Source organism: Dunckerocampus dactyliophorus, chromosome 2 (genome assembly GCF_027744805.1).
Source record: "Dunckerocampus dactyliophorus isolate RoL2022-P2 chromosome 2, RoL_Ddac_1.1, whole genome shotgun sequence".
NCBI classification, from domain to species: Eukaryota; Metazoa; Chordata; class Actinopteri; order Syngnathiformes; family Syngnathidae; genus Dunckerocampus; species Dunckerocampus dactyliophorus.
The window spans coordinates 47,666,299-47,684,155 of record NC_072820.1 but is presented as its reverse complement, the minus strand read 5'-3'; the positions used below and the strand labels follow the sequence as shown (position 1 = coordinate 47,684,155).

The window sequence follows — 17,857 nt, the reverse complement described above, 5'->3', positions numbered from 1 at the left end:
TTACATTTTGTTGCTGTATTTATTTTGGTTAATTTAACTTATTTTAAGGTATCACGCCACATTAATCTAGCCGAGACAAATAGGAATAGAATGGAAAACGAGCTAAATTTGTTTAAATAGTAAAATGGTATTTAAAAAAATACAAACTATTATTAACATATATAATATTGTGTGAGTTAGACATGTACATATATTTTTAAATTATTTTTAAATTTAAATTACTACGTTTCTAATTATTTTATCCCAAAGTAACAGCGATGTGGTCATGATCAATTTTAATACAAAGCAGCAGCCAGCAGAGGGCGCAATTAAATGCCTAACTAGTAAACACTGCAGAAGAAATCGTAACCGGAAGTAATATGAGCGGTTATTACACGCTATTGCTAAATAGAAATAAATATTTTTAACACTACTCAACCATCAAATAAAAGGTTTACTTTCTTCTGTTGACTAAACAGAAACTGGTAAACCCATTACATTAGCGGAACCAATACCGATACGACGGACAAGAGCATGTTTTTTTGGCATATCTACACAAATTGTGGTCATTTAGACAATCGAGGTATTTAGATCCTTTTCATTTTCCGTCGCCTTAAGGGGGCGTGGCCAGAGCAGCTCTGTATAAAAGGGAGCACAGCGTTTGACGACAAAAACACTCCTGCCAGACAGAGCGCAGCTGGAATTGAAGAACACTCTGACTTACTGTCCTGCTTTCAGCCAAGTCGTTCCTACCGTCCGTTGACATAGCGCCAACTCGGCCGAGAAAAATACATCAAACAAACAACCCGGTGAAGAGCATCAGCTTCCCGTCGTCGGGGATCTGCTTGGACTGCTGGAACTGCGCGGTCAACGCAAGCAAAGAGGGCGGACAAAAACAAGGCATCGTCTCGCCGTGTCTGCGACAATGCCGCTGAGCGTCAACGGCATCCTGTGCACGCTGGCGCTGCTGCTCGCCTGGCGGGCGCAGGAGCTGGCGGAGGCGTGCAGCTGTGCTCCTGTGCACCCGCAACAGGCGTTCTGCAACGCCGACATTGGTGAGTACACTGATGTTTGTTTTGCTGCAACGCCAAGCTGTCTGTCGCCCGCCTCCAGTGCGGGTTGGACCCCAACCGGAGAGACTTATTAGGGTAGTGTTGTGCTAGTCAAGGCCACTGCTCAGTGCATGCATATTGTGCAATATGCATGCAGCACGCACTCTCCCGCAGACCACTCCCGCATCTGTAATGCAAGTAACTTTTGCAACTTTGTACACAGGAGAACTGCAATATTGCAATTACGGATTCATTGTTAGAAAAAACCTAAATAACTGAATAACTGAACCAAAATATGGTTATGGTTATGGCATCAAGGCCACTTGTTGCTAGGCAGATCTCAGTGGGCATAATCATAACTTTCCCCATTTGCCAATGAAAATGTGGCATGTGGCAGTCACAAGCCTGACTGGCATATTCCTTCAATTAGACCCCTACTCTGCATTAAATATAAATGTCTGCCTTTATCCACCATCCTTGAATGGGCTCGTAGCTTACCAGGTTCATGTAAAACCACCGTCAAGTACAAAATGTTTCATTGGGGTGGCCAAGGTGAGACCATTACTCACATGGGGTGGCAACAAGTTGATACCTGAAATGTCTAGATGGCCAGTGGGGTGGCGGAAGAGTATTCAAGCGCTATTCTACACAAAATACTGCTTTTTTTTAATTATTGCAAATGTATCAAAAATAAGGAAATCACATGCACATAAGTTTCACAGCGCTTCACTTTTTGCACATTTTCTGTTACAGCTATATACCAAAATTGATGATATTAATTTTTTTCCCCTTAAAATTCTACACACAATACTACATAATCACATTTTTTAAATACATTTTAAATGTTTTTAAAATATTATTTTAAATCACAAATGCGTAAGTATTCCCAGTGCTTTGCTTTTTACGTACTTGTTACAGCCTGTCCCAACATTGATTAAATTAACTTTTCCTCTTGAAATTCTACACACAATACTGCACCATGACATTTAATTATTTTTTTGTAAATGTGTTAATAATAAAGAACTAAGAAATCACATGCACATAAGTATTCACAGCGCTTCACTTTCTGTACATTTCATGTTACAGCTGTACTCCAAAATTTTTTAAATTCATTTCCCCCCTTAAATTGTACTCGCAGGTCATGGGACGTGCTTTGGAAAGGCACACCTGTCTATTTACCGTATTCCACTTCTCCCTCTCTTCAGTCATTTCTTAAATTAAGCCGATGGACTCTGCTAGAAAGTCCGTCTGCCATACGCACACTTGGGAAGCGAGAGGGAGCGTTTACAAGGCCTCTAGACGCCGCGCTGCAGGGTTCCACAGGGCAACGTGGCACCAGAAAAAGGGGGGGGGGGGGGGGGGGGGGCAGAGACGTCTCTCCTACTGCAAGGTGGGTGTGGGAATCGAATCACAACCACAGAATATGTCACACTGCAAACTTTCCTTTCTCCTCCTCCTCTTTTCTTTTTTTTTTTTTTTTAATTTCCAGTCCTTCCCCGGCTCTTCTTTTTCTTCATGTGAGGGGTGGTGCAGTTAGGAATTACAGGAATGCTGCCGGGGTTTTCCCCCCCAACTTTGGCTCGGTGTAACACAGGGACGCACTTTCACCACTTCCCAAAAAAAAAAACCCCATGGCCGTTTAGCCTTTGCATGCATGCATGCAGGCACGGAGGGGCTGTGGCTCGCATGACATCTGGATGACATCCGGGGCGTTTCAGCGAGGAGAAAAGCAATAAAAGTCCAAATGGGACTTCCAAGTTGCCATTCCTTTTTGTTTTGTTTTTTTTGTCAGAATGGCTGAGTTTGACACGAATGGGAACATTTTAGCAGCTTTACGGAAAGCAGAGATTTCACAATAAGGGCGTGCATGGCTTGACCCGCCCGCCACATCCTGCTCATCGGTGACGTCCAAGTGCCGTTCAAAACTTGGGAGCGACTCATTTTAGCAGCAGGTGCCTAAAAACAAAATAGTGCTCTTCTCAAATTGAGAGGATCTTTGGCTAGCCATTTTGAAGTATGTCCTCAAAAATAGCAGAGCACTCCTGTCATGTAGAGGATCTTTGATTAGCATTTTTGCAGGGGAACCGTAAAAACAGCAGAGGTCTCTCGTCACACGGAGGATCTTTAACTCTTGTTTTTACAGTAAGTCCTTAAAAGCAGCATAGCTCTGACTAACCTTTTCACAGCGTGTCCTCCAAAAACGCAGCGCACTCCTGTCATGTAGAGGATCTTGGACTCGTTTTTTTTTGCAGTAGGTCTTTTAAAAACAGCAGAGGTTTCCTGTCACATAGAGGATTTTTTATTTGACTCGTTTTTACAGTATGTGCTCAAACTGGTGTTTTTTGTTTGTTTGGTTGCAATGGGTCCTGAAAAACAGCAGGGGTGACCTATAGAGGGTCTTTGACGAGCCCTTTCACAGTATGTCCTTAATACAGCATCGCACTCTGTCTCATAGAGCATCTTTGGCTAACTTTTTTTTTTTTTTTTTTTTTTGCAGCAGGTCCTTAAAAACACCAAAGCAGTGGTCCCCAACCTTTTTGGACCGGCTCATGTTCCCACAAACCTCTGGCGGACCGGTTTTTCGATGATAACGGTGTCGTATGTAACAAATAAGCACATTGGCACTGAGTAATGTCATCCAACCTTATCTTTCTGCATTCCTACACAGCATCAGCGTGTGGGAACACACATGAGGTGGTCTGTGCAACGTCACAGAGCACAACTATGGTGCCTTCAAGGCCCGTTGAACAAAGTGCGAAGGGTTCAATGACACAAAACAACATAAACAGCAAAATCTGTGGGATTTCGAACTTTATGCTCTTTTGTTTGTTTGTTTTTTTTATAAAATAGCCCTTACTTCCAAAATTGGTATGGATCTACATAAAATTGCATGGTTATTGACAAAATTATTTTTTTAAGTGTCTTTTTTAAAAATTCTTATTGCACCTGAAAGTCGGCCGCGCCCACAGACTGGTACCTTTTTGACTTGTACAGACTTGTACATTTTTGCAGTAGTAATTTATCTTCAAATGATCGACGATGTGACTTTGCCTTGAGAGACGGGGTGGCACCACAGAGGAGGTGTGTGTGTCTGTGTGTGTTTAAGCTTTCACAAGTCAGTAGACAGTGTGTTCTCTCCGGAGAAGGAGGAAGAAGAAAAGTGAGCAGGTTGTTGTCCTGCAAGCTTTTTCAGGAAGTCTAAAATGTGTTTTTTTTGGGTTGTGCATGACACAGCGAGACGGGCGGAGACAGACGGGGGATGTTTTTGTTGTTTTTCCAGCCGCAAGCGTGCACTTATTGCAATAACAGAGTGACACTGTCAGAAGTGATTGTGCAGTGGCAATGACCTCCATACTGTAAACAGCTGCATGCACGCACGTGTGTGTGTGTGTGTGTGTGTGTGTGTGTACATACTAATTGATGCTCCATGTCAAACCGGCAGTCACGTCCCCGCCACAGACACAAACATCCTTCTTTCAGCCCACAAAGGGGAACTTTTTACCCTTCAACTCTGAAGGGGCTGAAGCAATTACGGAAGTGCTGCAACAGAGGATTTCAAAATAAAGGTTTCGTCACACAGACACACACACACACACACACACACACACACAGTAGTAAGTGTGGTGTGCAGGCAAAATCCGGCTGACGCGAGTGAAATTACAGCTGACATTTAACTTTTACTGTGCGCTGATGTCATTGGCTCGCTCCCATAATGAGGATCTCATGTCTGGAGCTCCACGCATGAAAAAGGAAACATCATGCGGTGGGGGGGTTAAATGATGGAAGGGGTTGGGGGTGAGAGAGAGGGAGAGGGGTGTGCATGGAAAAGTTCTCCCAAACCACCGTGTGTGAGTCATTATGCAGCATCCTGAGCGCTACGGTGATCTAGAATGTGGGTCACTTGGCGGTTTGGTTGTGATTGGGATCACATGAGCGCCGACGGATCGGATCTGTATCATTTTCTAACGTTTCATGGTTAAAAGTTCCCGTCGGGTTTGCTCCCTGCTGCAGATCCTCTCTGCTCGTTAGATTGTGGCTCGGAATGAGGTCAGGAAACGAGAGCGGGGGGGAGCGGAGAGGAATGCAGGCGAGAGCGCCAGCCAGGTATAACGACGTGTGTGTGTGTGTGTGTGTGGTTGGTTGTGCGTGCGTGCGTGCTGAGTGTTTGCAGAGTGCGCCTAGAAATGCTGAGGTTTGCGCCCCATATTCCAAGTTGAACGCTGTTGAGTCCTTTCTCGAAGAAGTCACATGCTAGCCCATTTCTTACAGGATCAATACATAATGATCAATACTGTAGAACACCACAAACATCCACTGTCGTAGTTTGACTCGCTTAAATGTTTACAGGGTTTGGGCCAATTGGTGAGCTCAAAAATGTTTTTTTCCCGAACAGTAGCCCCTTTCACACAGCAGAGCTGGAAAATGCCGGCTTTTTTACAACGGCGCTGTTCTGCATAAATAGCTGAGACATGGGGGGGGGGCAATAAGCCAATGTGGTGATTTTCTGCCTTTTAGAGCTTAGTTATTTGCGTCTTGGTTCTCTGACTTTCTGTTCTGGCCGACTGTCCCTGTCCATTCTTTGCTTTGTGGGGCACAACCCTCTGAGCCAAGTTGTCAAAGAATGACTTATAGTGATGTTTTTTTTTTTTAATTGGGCTTGGGTGCACCATTGTGACAAAACTGTGGTGTAATCTCACTCTCTCTGGCCATTTACTGCTGTGTGGGGCAGTATGTCATTTGCCCCAGCCTATCAGTCATTTTTTGAAATAGGTGTGAGGATGTCAATGTACCAAAACCTAGTCTACCTACTCATGCATGGCATGTCTGACTTCCTGTTCCTGTGGACACTCCCTGTCCATTCTTTGCTTTGTGGGGCAAAGAGTCCTCTGCCCCAGGGTTATCAAAGAAACATTTTTTAAAAAATGGGTGTGAGAATGCCAATGTAACAAAATCCAGCTCTGCAGTTGGCATGTCTGACTTTTTTCTTCCTGCGAACTCTCTCTGTCCATTCTCGGCTTTGTGGGGCAAAGAGTCCCCTGCCCCAAGTGATCGAGGAAAGCATGGGTATTTTAAAAATGGGCTTGATGTCGTCCTTGTAACAAAACCTAGTGCTGAATTTGGAGTAATTTCACTCGCCCATGTCTGACTTCCTGTTCCTGCCAGCTCTCCCTGTTCTTTCTCTGCTGTGTGGGGCAGAGAGTCATGTGCCCCAGGCTATCAAGGAGATTTCCTTTTTCAAAAAAATGTGCTTGAGGATGCCGATGTAACAAAACCCAGTGCTGCATTTGGAGGAATCTCACTCAGGCGTGTCTGACTTCCTGTTCCTGCTGACACTCCCTGTCCTTTCTCTGCTGTGTGGGGCGGAGACCTCGCTAGCTCGCTCACGAGGGATTAATTGTGCAGTAATGCATGTAGTACCGACCCAAAATTAAGACTGGAAAAAGTGCTTGTCTACTCAAGCATTAACTGAAGTTGTGTGTTTTTTCCTTCCCTGCACTCTTGCTCAAATTTTCCACTGAGAATAAATGTCGTAAGCATTGCTTAAGCTGGACACGCACTCTCCTTGGATCAGCTTTCAGGCCAGATTCTTTAAATAGACTGCAGTAGAATATAAAGCCTTCTTTAGGCATTGTGCTGCAAAAAAAAATGTGGGTCCGCTCGTACTTTTTTGGAAACAGGAAGTGTCTGAACTCCACAGGCGGCCTCTTCTTCTAAGACACGTTTGAACCGTGAAAACCGTCCAGCGAGCTTTTTCATTGGCTTATAAAGGCTGCCGAGGCTCATTTTGGTGCACTTTTGGAAGCTCGTCAGACTTTATACAGCTGCTGTCCTCACAATGGCCTGAGAAGTCCTGATTCCAGCTACTTGGCGGTTGGAAAAGACAATACGGTTGGGCGTCAGGTGGCTGAGTCAAGTAAAAACGAGTTAAAAACAAAAATGCGCTCGTGTGTTTCAGTGATCCGAGCAAAGGTGGTGGGCGAGAGAGAGGTGGATTCTGGGAATGACATCTACGGGAACCCCATCAAGAGGATCCAGTATGATGTCAAGCAGATCAAGGTAGCCACAACTGAGAAGCGTCTTATATTACCGCTTCTTTACAACTTCAGTGTTCAACTTTTCAACTTTTTTTCCAGATGTTCAAGGGACCGAATCAGGACATCGACTCCATTTTCACCGCTCCCATGTCGGCCGTATGTGGCGTCACCCTGGATGCTAGCGGCAAGAAGGAGTACTTGATTTCTGGTGAGTCCTCTTTTTGAATTTTAAAACACTGTTTTGACACATTTGTAATACAACGCAGTCATCCCTCGCCATGTTGCGCTTCGAATTCTGTGGCTTCACTCTATCACGGTTTTTCAAACATGAATAATTCATACATTATGCTGTTTCGTGGTTGAATACGGCCTATTAGTTATGTTTTTTTTATGCATATTTAGGCAAATTGGACCTATTTGCCTAAATTCATCATTTTCGTGTATAAAAATGGCTAAATGAACTCAAATACAAATATACGGCGTTCAGAAGACGCATTGAAATTATGAACGTAGTATGCTACATTGGTCATTAGGTGGCAGTAACTGTTGGGTGAGACAACAGGCTTTTATTGCAGGTTTAAGTGAGCTCAACAGGCACAGTAATAAGAACATTATAGTAATAAAAAGCATAATAATAACACGGGCAAATCTTGCAGCCGCAACCCATGACAAGCTAAAACTTAACTCTAAACCCCCCACGTCACTTCTTGTCCTCCACACATCCGGAACACGAGTTTTATTGTCTTAATTGTCTTATTTTCTTTTATTATGTCTATTTTCTTGGGTAATAGGAGTGTAAAGGTGACTATGGGGTGTTAGTTCATGTCTACAGGACTCTTAGAAGGTGTTAGACGGGTTTTCTATGCCCTAACTACGAAAATATTCCATTTCTAAATACCGAATCCTACTTGGTGGAAATGCACTTATCACGAGCCGGTCTGGAACCAATTAAACCCGATAAAGGAGGGTTTACTGTCAGTTCATTACTGTGCTTGTAGAGTACAACCGTAGGGCTGTGTGCATTGCTTTTTGACCTTTGAAGGCCACCGTACTCCTCGGTACTAGCCTCCATGTGCTGAAAGTGAAATCTTCAATGCAAATGTACTTCGTGTTTGGAAGCATGAGAGCGTCTTTGACCAAGCATGACTCGTCCTCCCTGCAGCCGCGAGGGTTAACCGCTGTTGTCAGTCTCAGCAGGTTTTCAACTTGTGGTAGACTGCACGTCGCTTCCCGTCTGCTCCTCCCTGCCGGCATAATCCATGACTTGCTACACCGCGTCGTTGTTCCTTAAAAACAAAACGAAACAAAAAAAAAAAAAACATCAGCCGTTTGATGGACGTTCCGCTGTTCTTTGCAGGCAAGGCCGACGCCGGCGGTCAAATGCACGTGACGCTGTGTGATTACATCATGCCCTGGGACTCCCTGAGCGCCACTCAGAAGAAGAGTCTCAGCCAGCGCTACCAGATGGGCTGCGAGTGCAAGGTAAGAGCTGAGGACGGTAGAAGGAGCCCTGGGACCAGACTCAACACCATCATAACCTCCAATTTGCACCTTTTCCACATCTGCCACCACACACGAGAGCAGACAGAATTTATTGCGACTGTTCGTTTTTTTAAGATGTTTTTGACGAGAGCACAGTTTATTTAGTAAGTAATTTTTTTTAATATTTGAAATAAGAGTAAATAATTGATTTATTTTATTTTTTATATTTTCATTTGATTGGAGATGTATTACTACAGAACACTTATTACATGTATTTATTTTGAAAACATTTATCTTTTACTGTAATATAAAATATAGATTTTATTATAATATAATCTGGGTTTATGATCTCATTTGACATAAGAGCAAGTTTTTATATTTTACTGTAAATGTAGTATTACTGAACATCTATTACATTTATTTTTAAATATATTTTGACATGAGAGCAGCAAATGTTTTTTTTTTACTATAATGTTCATAATTATTATTATTATTATTAAATTATATAAATTACTTCTTTATTTTACTTCAAAAAATGTACATTTGACATGAGAGCAACTTGTTTTTTTAATCGTTTTTCTATTTTACTGTACATTTATTATTCCTGATCATTTATGTGGGGGTGCAACGATTCATCCACAACATCGACGCATGGATTTATATTCCTGTGATCCAACTACATCGATCAATGTTTAGCAAGTTTCCGTTCCGGACGGCATACAGTGTATCTAACATGGCTTAAAATGTAATCAATCGATTGACTCGATACTAGGAAATGAAGCATTGGATTTAAGCGTGGCAGGCTTTATACAGTATGTGTGTGGGTTTGCTTTTTTAGCACTTTTAATGATTCAGTCTGCCTGTTGGTGACGTCATCTTCCAGGTATCACTTCATTCAGAATTCATATTTAACTCATCTGGCCTCATTTCAAACTCCTTTTAAGTGACATTTATGGGGACAATATGCAAAGTAAGGACGTTTTGTACGCCTCTAGACGGCAGTTTACGGTCCAGTAGCAGTGACACGTAGTGACGTTATCATCCAGAGCGGCGTGTCCAGGTCAAAACACATATATGCGCTGCGGGACTTCTGTCATTTGTGTATTCTTGCTAGTTGCTGCAACGTTCTTTCAAATGGCTGCTCTGATCAGGACGATTATCAGCACAAAAAAAGCCCCTGCTTCCATGCGGGTGAGAAAGCTTCAACACCTAAATGAAGATACCATACCACATTCATTTGCTGATGTCCCTCACCTTTGGGTGCAAAGTGCAGGTTTGGACTGCACTATTTAAAGTAAATCATTCGTCATGGCAAGCTATACCACCCTCTGTTCATCCTGATTTTGTATCCATTTCTAACTCATTTTTTGTACTCATTGATCATTTATTCTTAAGTATGTCAGCATTATTATTAATAATCCCTTACAAAAAACAATGGCCATGGTAATTGTTTAATTGATCTTGAGCATGCATCCAAGTTACACTGGAGCACGTCACATGGCACGAGTCACAGTTCCGCATGTCCAAACAGGAGTAGGAAGAAGCAAAGCTTATTGAATCCAACCCCCATCAGTTTCACGTCAGTTGCAATACATTGGTTCACCTCCTGTATTCCAAATGTACATTTTGCCTTTGCCTAAAGTGATAAGGCACTAACGATAACAGTAGAGTGCAATGACATCAAGGTTAGGGCCGGGCGATATATTCAGGTTGAATACTGATGTACGATATGCAGTATATACCCGCATTTTTTAAGCCAAGTGAGTTTAGACAAAATCAAAGCCAAATATGTGTGTCAACTTGTTTTATTCAAATAAATACTTAACATGAGGATGTTTTTTTGACATTTTAAATCTTTGCAAGATGCACATAAAAAAAATCTAAAAAAAAAAAAATCTAAAAATAGCCGCTAAAATAAAGTTGGCCACTCCCTTTTTGAAGTAAATATAGAAAGAGGCAAATATAATCTTTTTTTTTTTTTTATAACAAACCTTTCGCTACTGTATGCTTAAATCCTCAGCTAGTAACAAAATATGAAGGAGTGCCCAGTTTAAGAGGACATTTTTAAATGGCAGCAACTTAAAAATACTTAAAATTGAACAGTAGTATTTTTTAGGTAAACCTTTTTAGAAGACACAAGCATGTCCTTATTTTGTGCCAGGAACACCAACCTGTCAAGTGCGTCAGGCTTAGCAACTGTCGGTCTTACTTCCTTGTACATTTATGGCAGAGCTTGTCGTGGTAAATACTTGGGGCTGCCAAGCTCACTGGACAACGCGAGTCCATCGTTTTCAGCAGGTTTTTAAAGCCGTTTTTTCCCCGCTGCTGCAACGTGGACATATCTTAGCAATGTGGTAGGACATCTCTTTATAACAGCGCACCGCTTTGCTTTTCCTTTCACGAGGAACGCAACAGGAGCGCGGCAGGCAACGCGCAGCGTCACACATTCCTCGCATTGGAGTTTGCCAGGTTTTAAGGTGGTGAAAAACATTTTTAATGCTCTGAATTCGAAGTACCTCCCCATTACTGAGCTACCGCTTATCCATTGCTGACTTATTCTTCCACCTCAGACGTTGGCGCTTCGACGAGAGCAGCCGGGCTTCTGCTGCGCCTCTCCTCCCTCCTCCTGCATGCCGGGATGAGGGAGATACAGTGCAAATCCAGTCTCTATCGATATCAACGATATATGGTTGGTTTGATATCGTGCTTAAAGTAAATATTGATATTTATAAAATATCGCCCAGCCCTTGTCGAGGTTTATACTTACTGTAATATGACCTGAGAAATGTATTTTCATTCACCCTGTCAATGTCTATGCCATCAGTTTGTACTTGCGCATACGTATCCTTTTTGCACTGACCAAACAGCATTACTTGACTTTTTATCAAACCACCTTTTTAGTATAGTTAATTCATCTGTGCTTTCTCCAGAACAGAATGCGGTTGTATCGTCTGCAAATAATACTAGTGACTTTACAGATGTCATTTATATATAAATTCAACAGTTTTGGTCCCAGTATTGACCCCTGGGGTACTGCATGATATATTTAGGCTGGCAGATGGATCTTCTCCTAGCTTCACATATTGCCTCCCGTCTGCTAAGTAGCTTTTAACCCAGTTCAAGATGAATCCTCTGATTCCATATCTTTGTAGTTTTGTAATTAGGATAATGTGATGAATGGGAATCTAGGAAACTTCACCTGCACTCTCCAGGAGCCAGGGATTTATTTCACAGTCACGCTGGTGGAATTTTTGGATAAAAAGTTACTGAATCCATTTAAAGTTACTGCATGGTTTCGGATGGTATCGTTCTAAATGGACCAATATCGTCCTTGAATCGTATCTGCAACCACGAATGGAATCGTGATTAAAAGGAATCGTTACACCCCTATTTATTTGATTAATGTACTTTGAAAATACATTTGGACATGAGAGCAACAAAGTTTTTTAATTTTACTATAATGTGTAAAATAATATTGTATTTATTCTATAAAGTATTACATAAAAACACTTTTTTTCTCCTTTTGAGATATTCTTCAAAAATGTAATATGACACAAGAGCAAAACTTTATTTTGTCATTCTACTGTACATTTATTGTGACTGAACATTTAATTCATTTATTTTGAAAATATACCTTGACATAGGAGCAACAAAGGCTTTCTTTTATTCTGCCATAATTATGTAAGATAATACAATTATACAAAGGATGTGTGTGTGTGTATATATATATACACATCCATACACAAGTATTACACATACACATTTAAAAAACATTTTTTAGATATTCCAAATATTTTGACATGAAAGCAGAACTTATTTGGTTTATTTCTTTAAATATTTTTTTATATTTGACTGTACATTTCTTATTATATAAGTAAGTATTGCATAAATACACATTTTTGATGTATTAAGTTTAAAATGTAATTTGACAAAAGAGCAAACCTACTTTTACTGTAAATATTACTGACCATTCATTTAGAAAATACATGACATGAGAGCAACATTTATTTTTTCTATTATATATATTTTTTAAAAAAATAATTAAATAAATTATTATATAAAGATTACATTAAAAAATTGATTTTTTTCCCCCAAAAAATGTTTATTTGATGTGAGTACAAACAATAAGAAAAACGTTCTATATTGACTTCCAAGTTGGGCGTGTGTAGGTGTATGTGTGTGTGTGTGTGCATATATATATATATATATATATATATATATATATATATATATATATATATATATATATATATATATATATATATATATATATATATATACACTGCTCAATATATACACTGCTCAAAAAAATAAAGGGAACACTAAAATAACACATCCTAGATCTGAATGAATGAAATATTCTTATGAAATACTTTTGTCCTTACAGAGTAGAATGTGCTGGCAACAAAGTCACACCAAAATGATCAAAGCAAACCAAATGTATTAACCCATGAAGGTCTGGGCTTGGAGTCACGCTCAAAATTGAAGTGGAAAAACACCCCACCTGTTTGTTATCTATTGTCATTTGCTCAACACATTGTGAAAGTGATTGCCAATCTGTGTTGCTTCCTAAGTGGACAGTTTGAATAACGGAACTTTTGACTGAGTGTCAATTGGGTGTTCCCCTTTTTTTGAGCAGTGTACAGATATATGTATATATGTATGTGTGTGTGTGTGTGTGTGTGTGTGTGTGTGTGTGTGTGTGTGTGTGTGTGTACACACACACACACACACACACACACACACACACACACACACACACTCCTGATCAAAATCTTAAGACCAGTTGAAAAATTTATACAGTTTTCATTTTGCACATTTGGATCTTAATGAGGTTTTAAGTAGAGCTACAATATGCAAAAACAAGAAGGGGGAGTGAGACAAAATACATTTGGAACTTTAAACAACAAAACAACAACAAAAAAAACTGAAATAGGTTGTTTATCCGCTGATCAAAAGTTTAAGACCACAGGCTATAAAAGCCCAAATCTGCTCCAAATGTTCATTTTCTGTCAGGCATTCCCACTGTCATGCCCTCCTGATGGTAAAGCTAAGAAGCTTTCTCTTTTTCAACGTGGTGGGATTGTGGAGCTGCATAAGCAAGGCCTCTCACAGCGTGCCATGGCTGCTGAGGTTGGGAGCAGGAAATCAGTCATTCTACATTTTTTTGAAAGATCCTGAGCATTATGGAACAAAAAAGTCAAGTGGTAGAGCCGGATGATCCGATTGGCTGTCCATCAAGACACAGGGCGGTCTTCCTCCCACATTAAGACCCTTACTGGTGCCGACTGCAGCGCAATAACCATCGGACGCCATCTTTGGGAAAAGGCTTTAAAAAACAAATTCAAGGACCTCGCCTCCTTCAACGCCACAAAAGTGCCCGTTTAGACGTTGCCAGGGAGCATCAAACATGGGACATTGAAAGGTGGAACAAAGTTTTATTCTCTGATGAGAAAAAATGTAACCTTGACGGTCCAGATGGCTTCCAACGTTACTGGCATGACAAGGAGATCCCACCTGAGATGTTTTCTACCCGGCACAGTGGAGGGGGGGTCCATCATGGTCTGGGGTGCTTCTTCATTCAGTGGAACGCCGAAGCTTCAGGTGGTGCAGGGTCGTCAAACGGCGGACACTTACGTGCAGGTGTTGCAGCAGGCATCCCTCATGAGCGATGGTCTTAAACATTTGATCAGCTGATAAACAGCCTATTTCATATTTGTTGTTGTTTAAATTACAAGCTCCACATTTTTTTTGCCTCACTCCCCCTTCTTGTTTTTGCATATTGTAGCTCTACTTAAAACCTCATTAAGATCCAAATGTGCAAAATGCAAATTCTAGTGTGTGTGTGTGTGTGTGTGTGTGTGTGTGTGTATATATATATATATATATATATATAGATATAGAGAAAGAAAGAATCATTTGAAAGAAATAATCTGGATTGAATTACCATTTGGTGCTTCAGATTGTGCGCTGTCCCTCGCTGCCCTGCGAGATCTCTGCCCCCGAGGAGTGTTTGTGGACGGACCTGATGATCGAGAAGCAAGTACATGGTCGCCAGGCCAACCACTACGCGTGCGTCAAGCGGGCCGACGGTTCCTGCTCCTGGTACCGTGGTGTCGCCCCGCCCAAGAAGGAGTTCCTGGATGCCGAGGACCCCTAAAAAAAAAAAAAAAAAAAGCAGCCCTTTGCTCTGCCTGAACATAAATGTCAACTAATCCTATCAAAAACAGGCAATTTTTTTCATTTAGAGGCGAAAAATGTGCTGTTGTTAGAATAATCTCTAGCCTCTTGTCCATTTCAGTCCAAAAAAACCCAAATGAAGGTACTTGGTGGTGGTGGTGGTGGAGCCTGAGAGGTTGTTAGATTGTTAGACAGCATCTCTATGTGTTATATAAAAAAACAAAACATCATGAGACATAGACTGGTCAAGTGATGATGTAACTTCCTCCTGAGGCTGGCGTCAGGAGGAGACAACAGCACTTCCTGTAAAGCTCCCCCTCCCTCGTTTAAAAAAAAAAAAAAAAAAAAACACCTCTTTAAGTCGTCGCCCATCCATCACAGATGACCTCATTCTCCTTTTTATCCAAAGCCGAAATTCCAAGATGCCTTTTTTTTTGTTATGAAATGATTATCACACTCTGTTTTTTTCCCCTCTCTCTTGTTTTTTGTTTATTTTAGCGATCATTTTATTAACAAGCCGCCTGTAACAGACCTCACTGGACCAGTCTATGCTGTGTGTGTGTGTGTGTGTGTGTGTGTGTGTGTGTAATATTTGCTTGCTCTCGTTGTCCATGAATTAAGGTACAGTATCTGCAAACTAGAGCCGTTTTTTCTCTTAAATATGTGCTTTATTGAGAGCGTAATAGTGAGACAATACCTTTTATTACATATCTTGACCGGTTCCAGTAGATCATTGAGGCTTTTCTTTAAATAACTGCACTGTTGTGCTCACTAATGGAGATTTTTAACACCTTTGGAAGCTTAAAACCCTTATTTTCTCTCCTCTACTTAAGAATTGTAAGTGTATTTAACACAGTTGTGAGGTAAAACACATTCTAATCATGCAATGCATACACTTTTTAAAAAAGTTGTTACTTGACCATTATTATTGTTTTGTATTATTTACTGCGTTAGAACTAGATTTGCACTTTTGAAGCAACAGAAAAGCCTAAACACTGATGCTAAGTACTTCATATTGTTGCCAGGCGTAGTAAAACAAACAAGAGGGATGATCTCGAGACTAAACGTGTGAGAAAACAACTATTACATGTCGTTATTTCAGTGTCTTTGTTATTACCTGTTTGTACACGCAAACGAGCATTTTGGCTGCCACCTCGTCCTGTTCTTGTCGGCTTTTGTGACGTCTTCCCCCCCCCGCCCCTTCAAGTTATACACAGACGCTTTACAAAGTACGTTTACGGCGCTGCTTTATTCAAACTCCCGCTATAGCCAAATATTAACACAACGGCATAAAGGCACTTTCCAGATTTGAGAAGGTACCGCACACGGCGAAAACCAAGGTGGTCGTAGTGTTTCTAACGTGTCCCTAACGTTTCGACCAGAAAAGAACAGGCCAACAGCGCTACAAAAATATGTGTTCCGTTAGAGTGCAGCTGCTCTACCTAGTGGTCAAGTTGGTGAATTACACTTTCAGTCTTGTAGTACCACGGTGGTTTTTGTCAAGGCGTACCTGATAAATTGGCAAGTGAATGTTTTTTTTATACATATATATATATATATTAGAGGCATAATTTAAACACAGTTTTTCATTACTTATTTTTCCCAGTGTAATGTCTTTTTTTTTTTTCTTGGTATGTGTTTTGGCTGTTTTTGTCTTTTAAAAATAACGTGTTGAGCTGGCCAGAAGGTCCTCTTGCGCTGGAGTCCCGTGAGAGAGAATAAATCTTTTTTGGGGGTGGGGGTAGGAGAGGGAGAAAGGAATTGTACCTTGTGTGAATCGACGAATGGTGCATGTGTTTGATGCTTTAAGTCCAGCTAAAGGACCGAATTATTCAGTATTATCAAATAAAAACAAACTTTCAAAGGATAATTGTGTGTGCGTTTTTTTGTCCTTTTTAAAACTTCTTTTTACTTACAATCAAAATGCTCCATCTTTTAGCATTAAAGTCATAGCATATATAGCGTTTATTTAGATTTTGAACACTACACAGTGGAACCTCTGTTAGCGTCCGCCATGGTTGGCATATTTTTTGCTTAATGTCGAAAATGTACACCACAATGTGTGTATGCTCCGGTTAGCATACAATATGGTGCGCACCGTGTGTTATTAATACACTGCATAAGTCCATCTGTAGCTATATATATATAATTAGAAAACGTTGCTGCATGTTCGCATCCTATTAGCTAGTGAACAAAATGGAAACCGGAAGTGACGTCCTCAGCGGTTGACTCAAATGTTAACACAAAACACGTTTTCATGGTTTTATAACTATAGTACTGTACCTGTATCGTACTACCTGTTAGCCAAAGTCAAAACGCCATGCTAATAACAGCATGCTAATCGGAGGGCGTTTCAAAGAATGAACTAAATGAACACAACAACAACGGGAATAAAACAAATATGATTTTGAATATTTCAAATGTTACATTTAAGCTTGTTGCTAACTGTTGTTGTGCTATCAATAAGCGTTTAACCTTCCTACCGAGGTTGTTTATTGTACACGAGGAAGCAGAGGCAGAGAAATGGAAGCGCTCCGCTTGACTCAGGTTGGAAAGCATGAGAAAAATGTGCCGTTGAGCCCAGACCAGGTTTTGTCATCTGTGCCCATTTTAACATAACGCCAAAAGCAGCGAGAGCAGCCATCCTCTGCGGCCTTGACTTCACGTTTATGGAGGCATTTTTTCTTTTAAAGTTGAGCGAGGGTGTGTTTGCATGCCAATCTGCTGAGGCTCCTCAACTGACCTAAAACATCTGCTATTGACTTTGGCCCTAAGCGTGAATACCCTTCAAAAGCACAAACATTCAGCTGGAATGTGTTTATCTTGTGATTTTATATTCGTGTTCAAATCCAGCTTGTGACTTTAGTGTCATAAATTACATTTCTGTTCTAATTAGACAGTAAAACTACTTATTTTTTGTGTCAATAAAACTGGGACCACTTGTATGAGAGTGAAGCGATTCCTGCGTTTTGGCGCCCCCTAGTGGCCAATAGCAGACACATCGTCTCCTGTCACAATTACAGCAAGCTTACAGACTGTTTTCGTTACAATGCATCCTTAAAAATAATGCTAACAATATCCTCATTCTTTGTAATGTTAGTCTTAGGAGATATTTGCCGAATAATTGTG

The 17,857-nt window shown here is 40.8% G+C and overlaps 1 protein-coding gene across 1 annotated transcript; it reads left to right on the top strand.

Annotated features, from left to right (window-relative positions):
* The first annotated feature begins 615 nt into the window (after positions 1-615).
* On the top strand, positions 616-14,759 carry timp2a (TIMP metallopeptidase inhibitor 2a). The gene is made up of 5 exons (XM_054768300.1): positions 616-1,034; positions 6,988-7,088; positions 7,166-7,274; positions 8,424-8,548; positions 14,511-14,759. Exons 1-5 carry the CDS (start codon positions 905-907, stop codon positions 14,706-14,708), a joined length of 663 nt encoding a protein of 220 aa, XP_054624275.1. The 5' UTR covers positions 616-904; the 3' UTR covers positions 14,709-14,759.
* The last annotated feature ends 3,098 nt before the right edge of the window (positions 14,760-17,857 follow it).

Excerpts from the sequence above, each read along its gene's own strand:
- timp2a (XM_054768300.1), top strand. The coding sequence starts at position 905 with ATGCCGCTGAGCGTCAACGGCATCCTGTGCACGCTGGCGCTGCTGCTC. Across the intron at positions 1,035-6,987 it reads GTTCTGCAACGCCGACATTG|TGATCCGAGCAAAGGTGGTG; the intron begins GTGAGTACACTG and ends CGTGTGTTTCAG. Across the intron at positions 8,549-14,510 it reads AGATGGGCTGCGAGTGCAAG|ATTGTGCGCTGTCCCTCGCT; the intron begins GTAAGAGCTGAG and ends TTGGTGCTTCAG.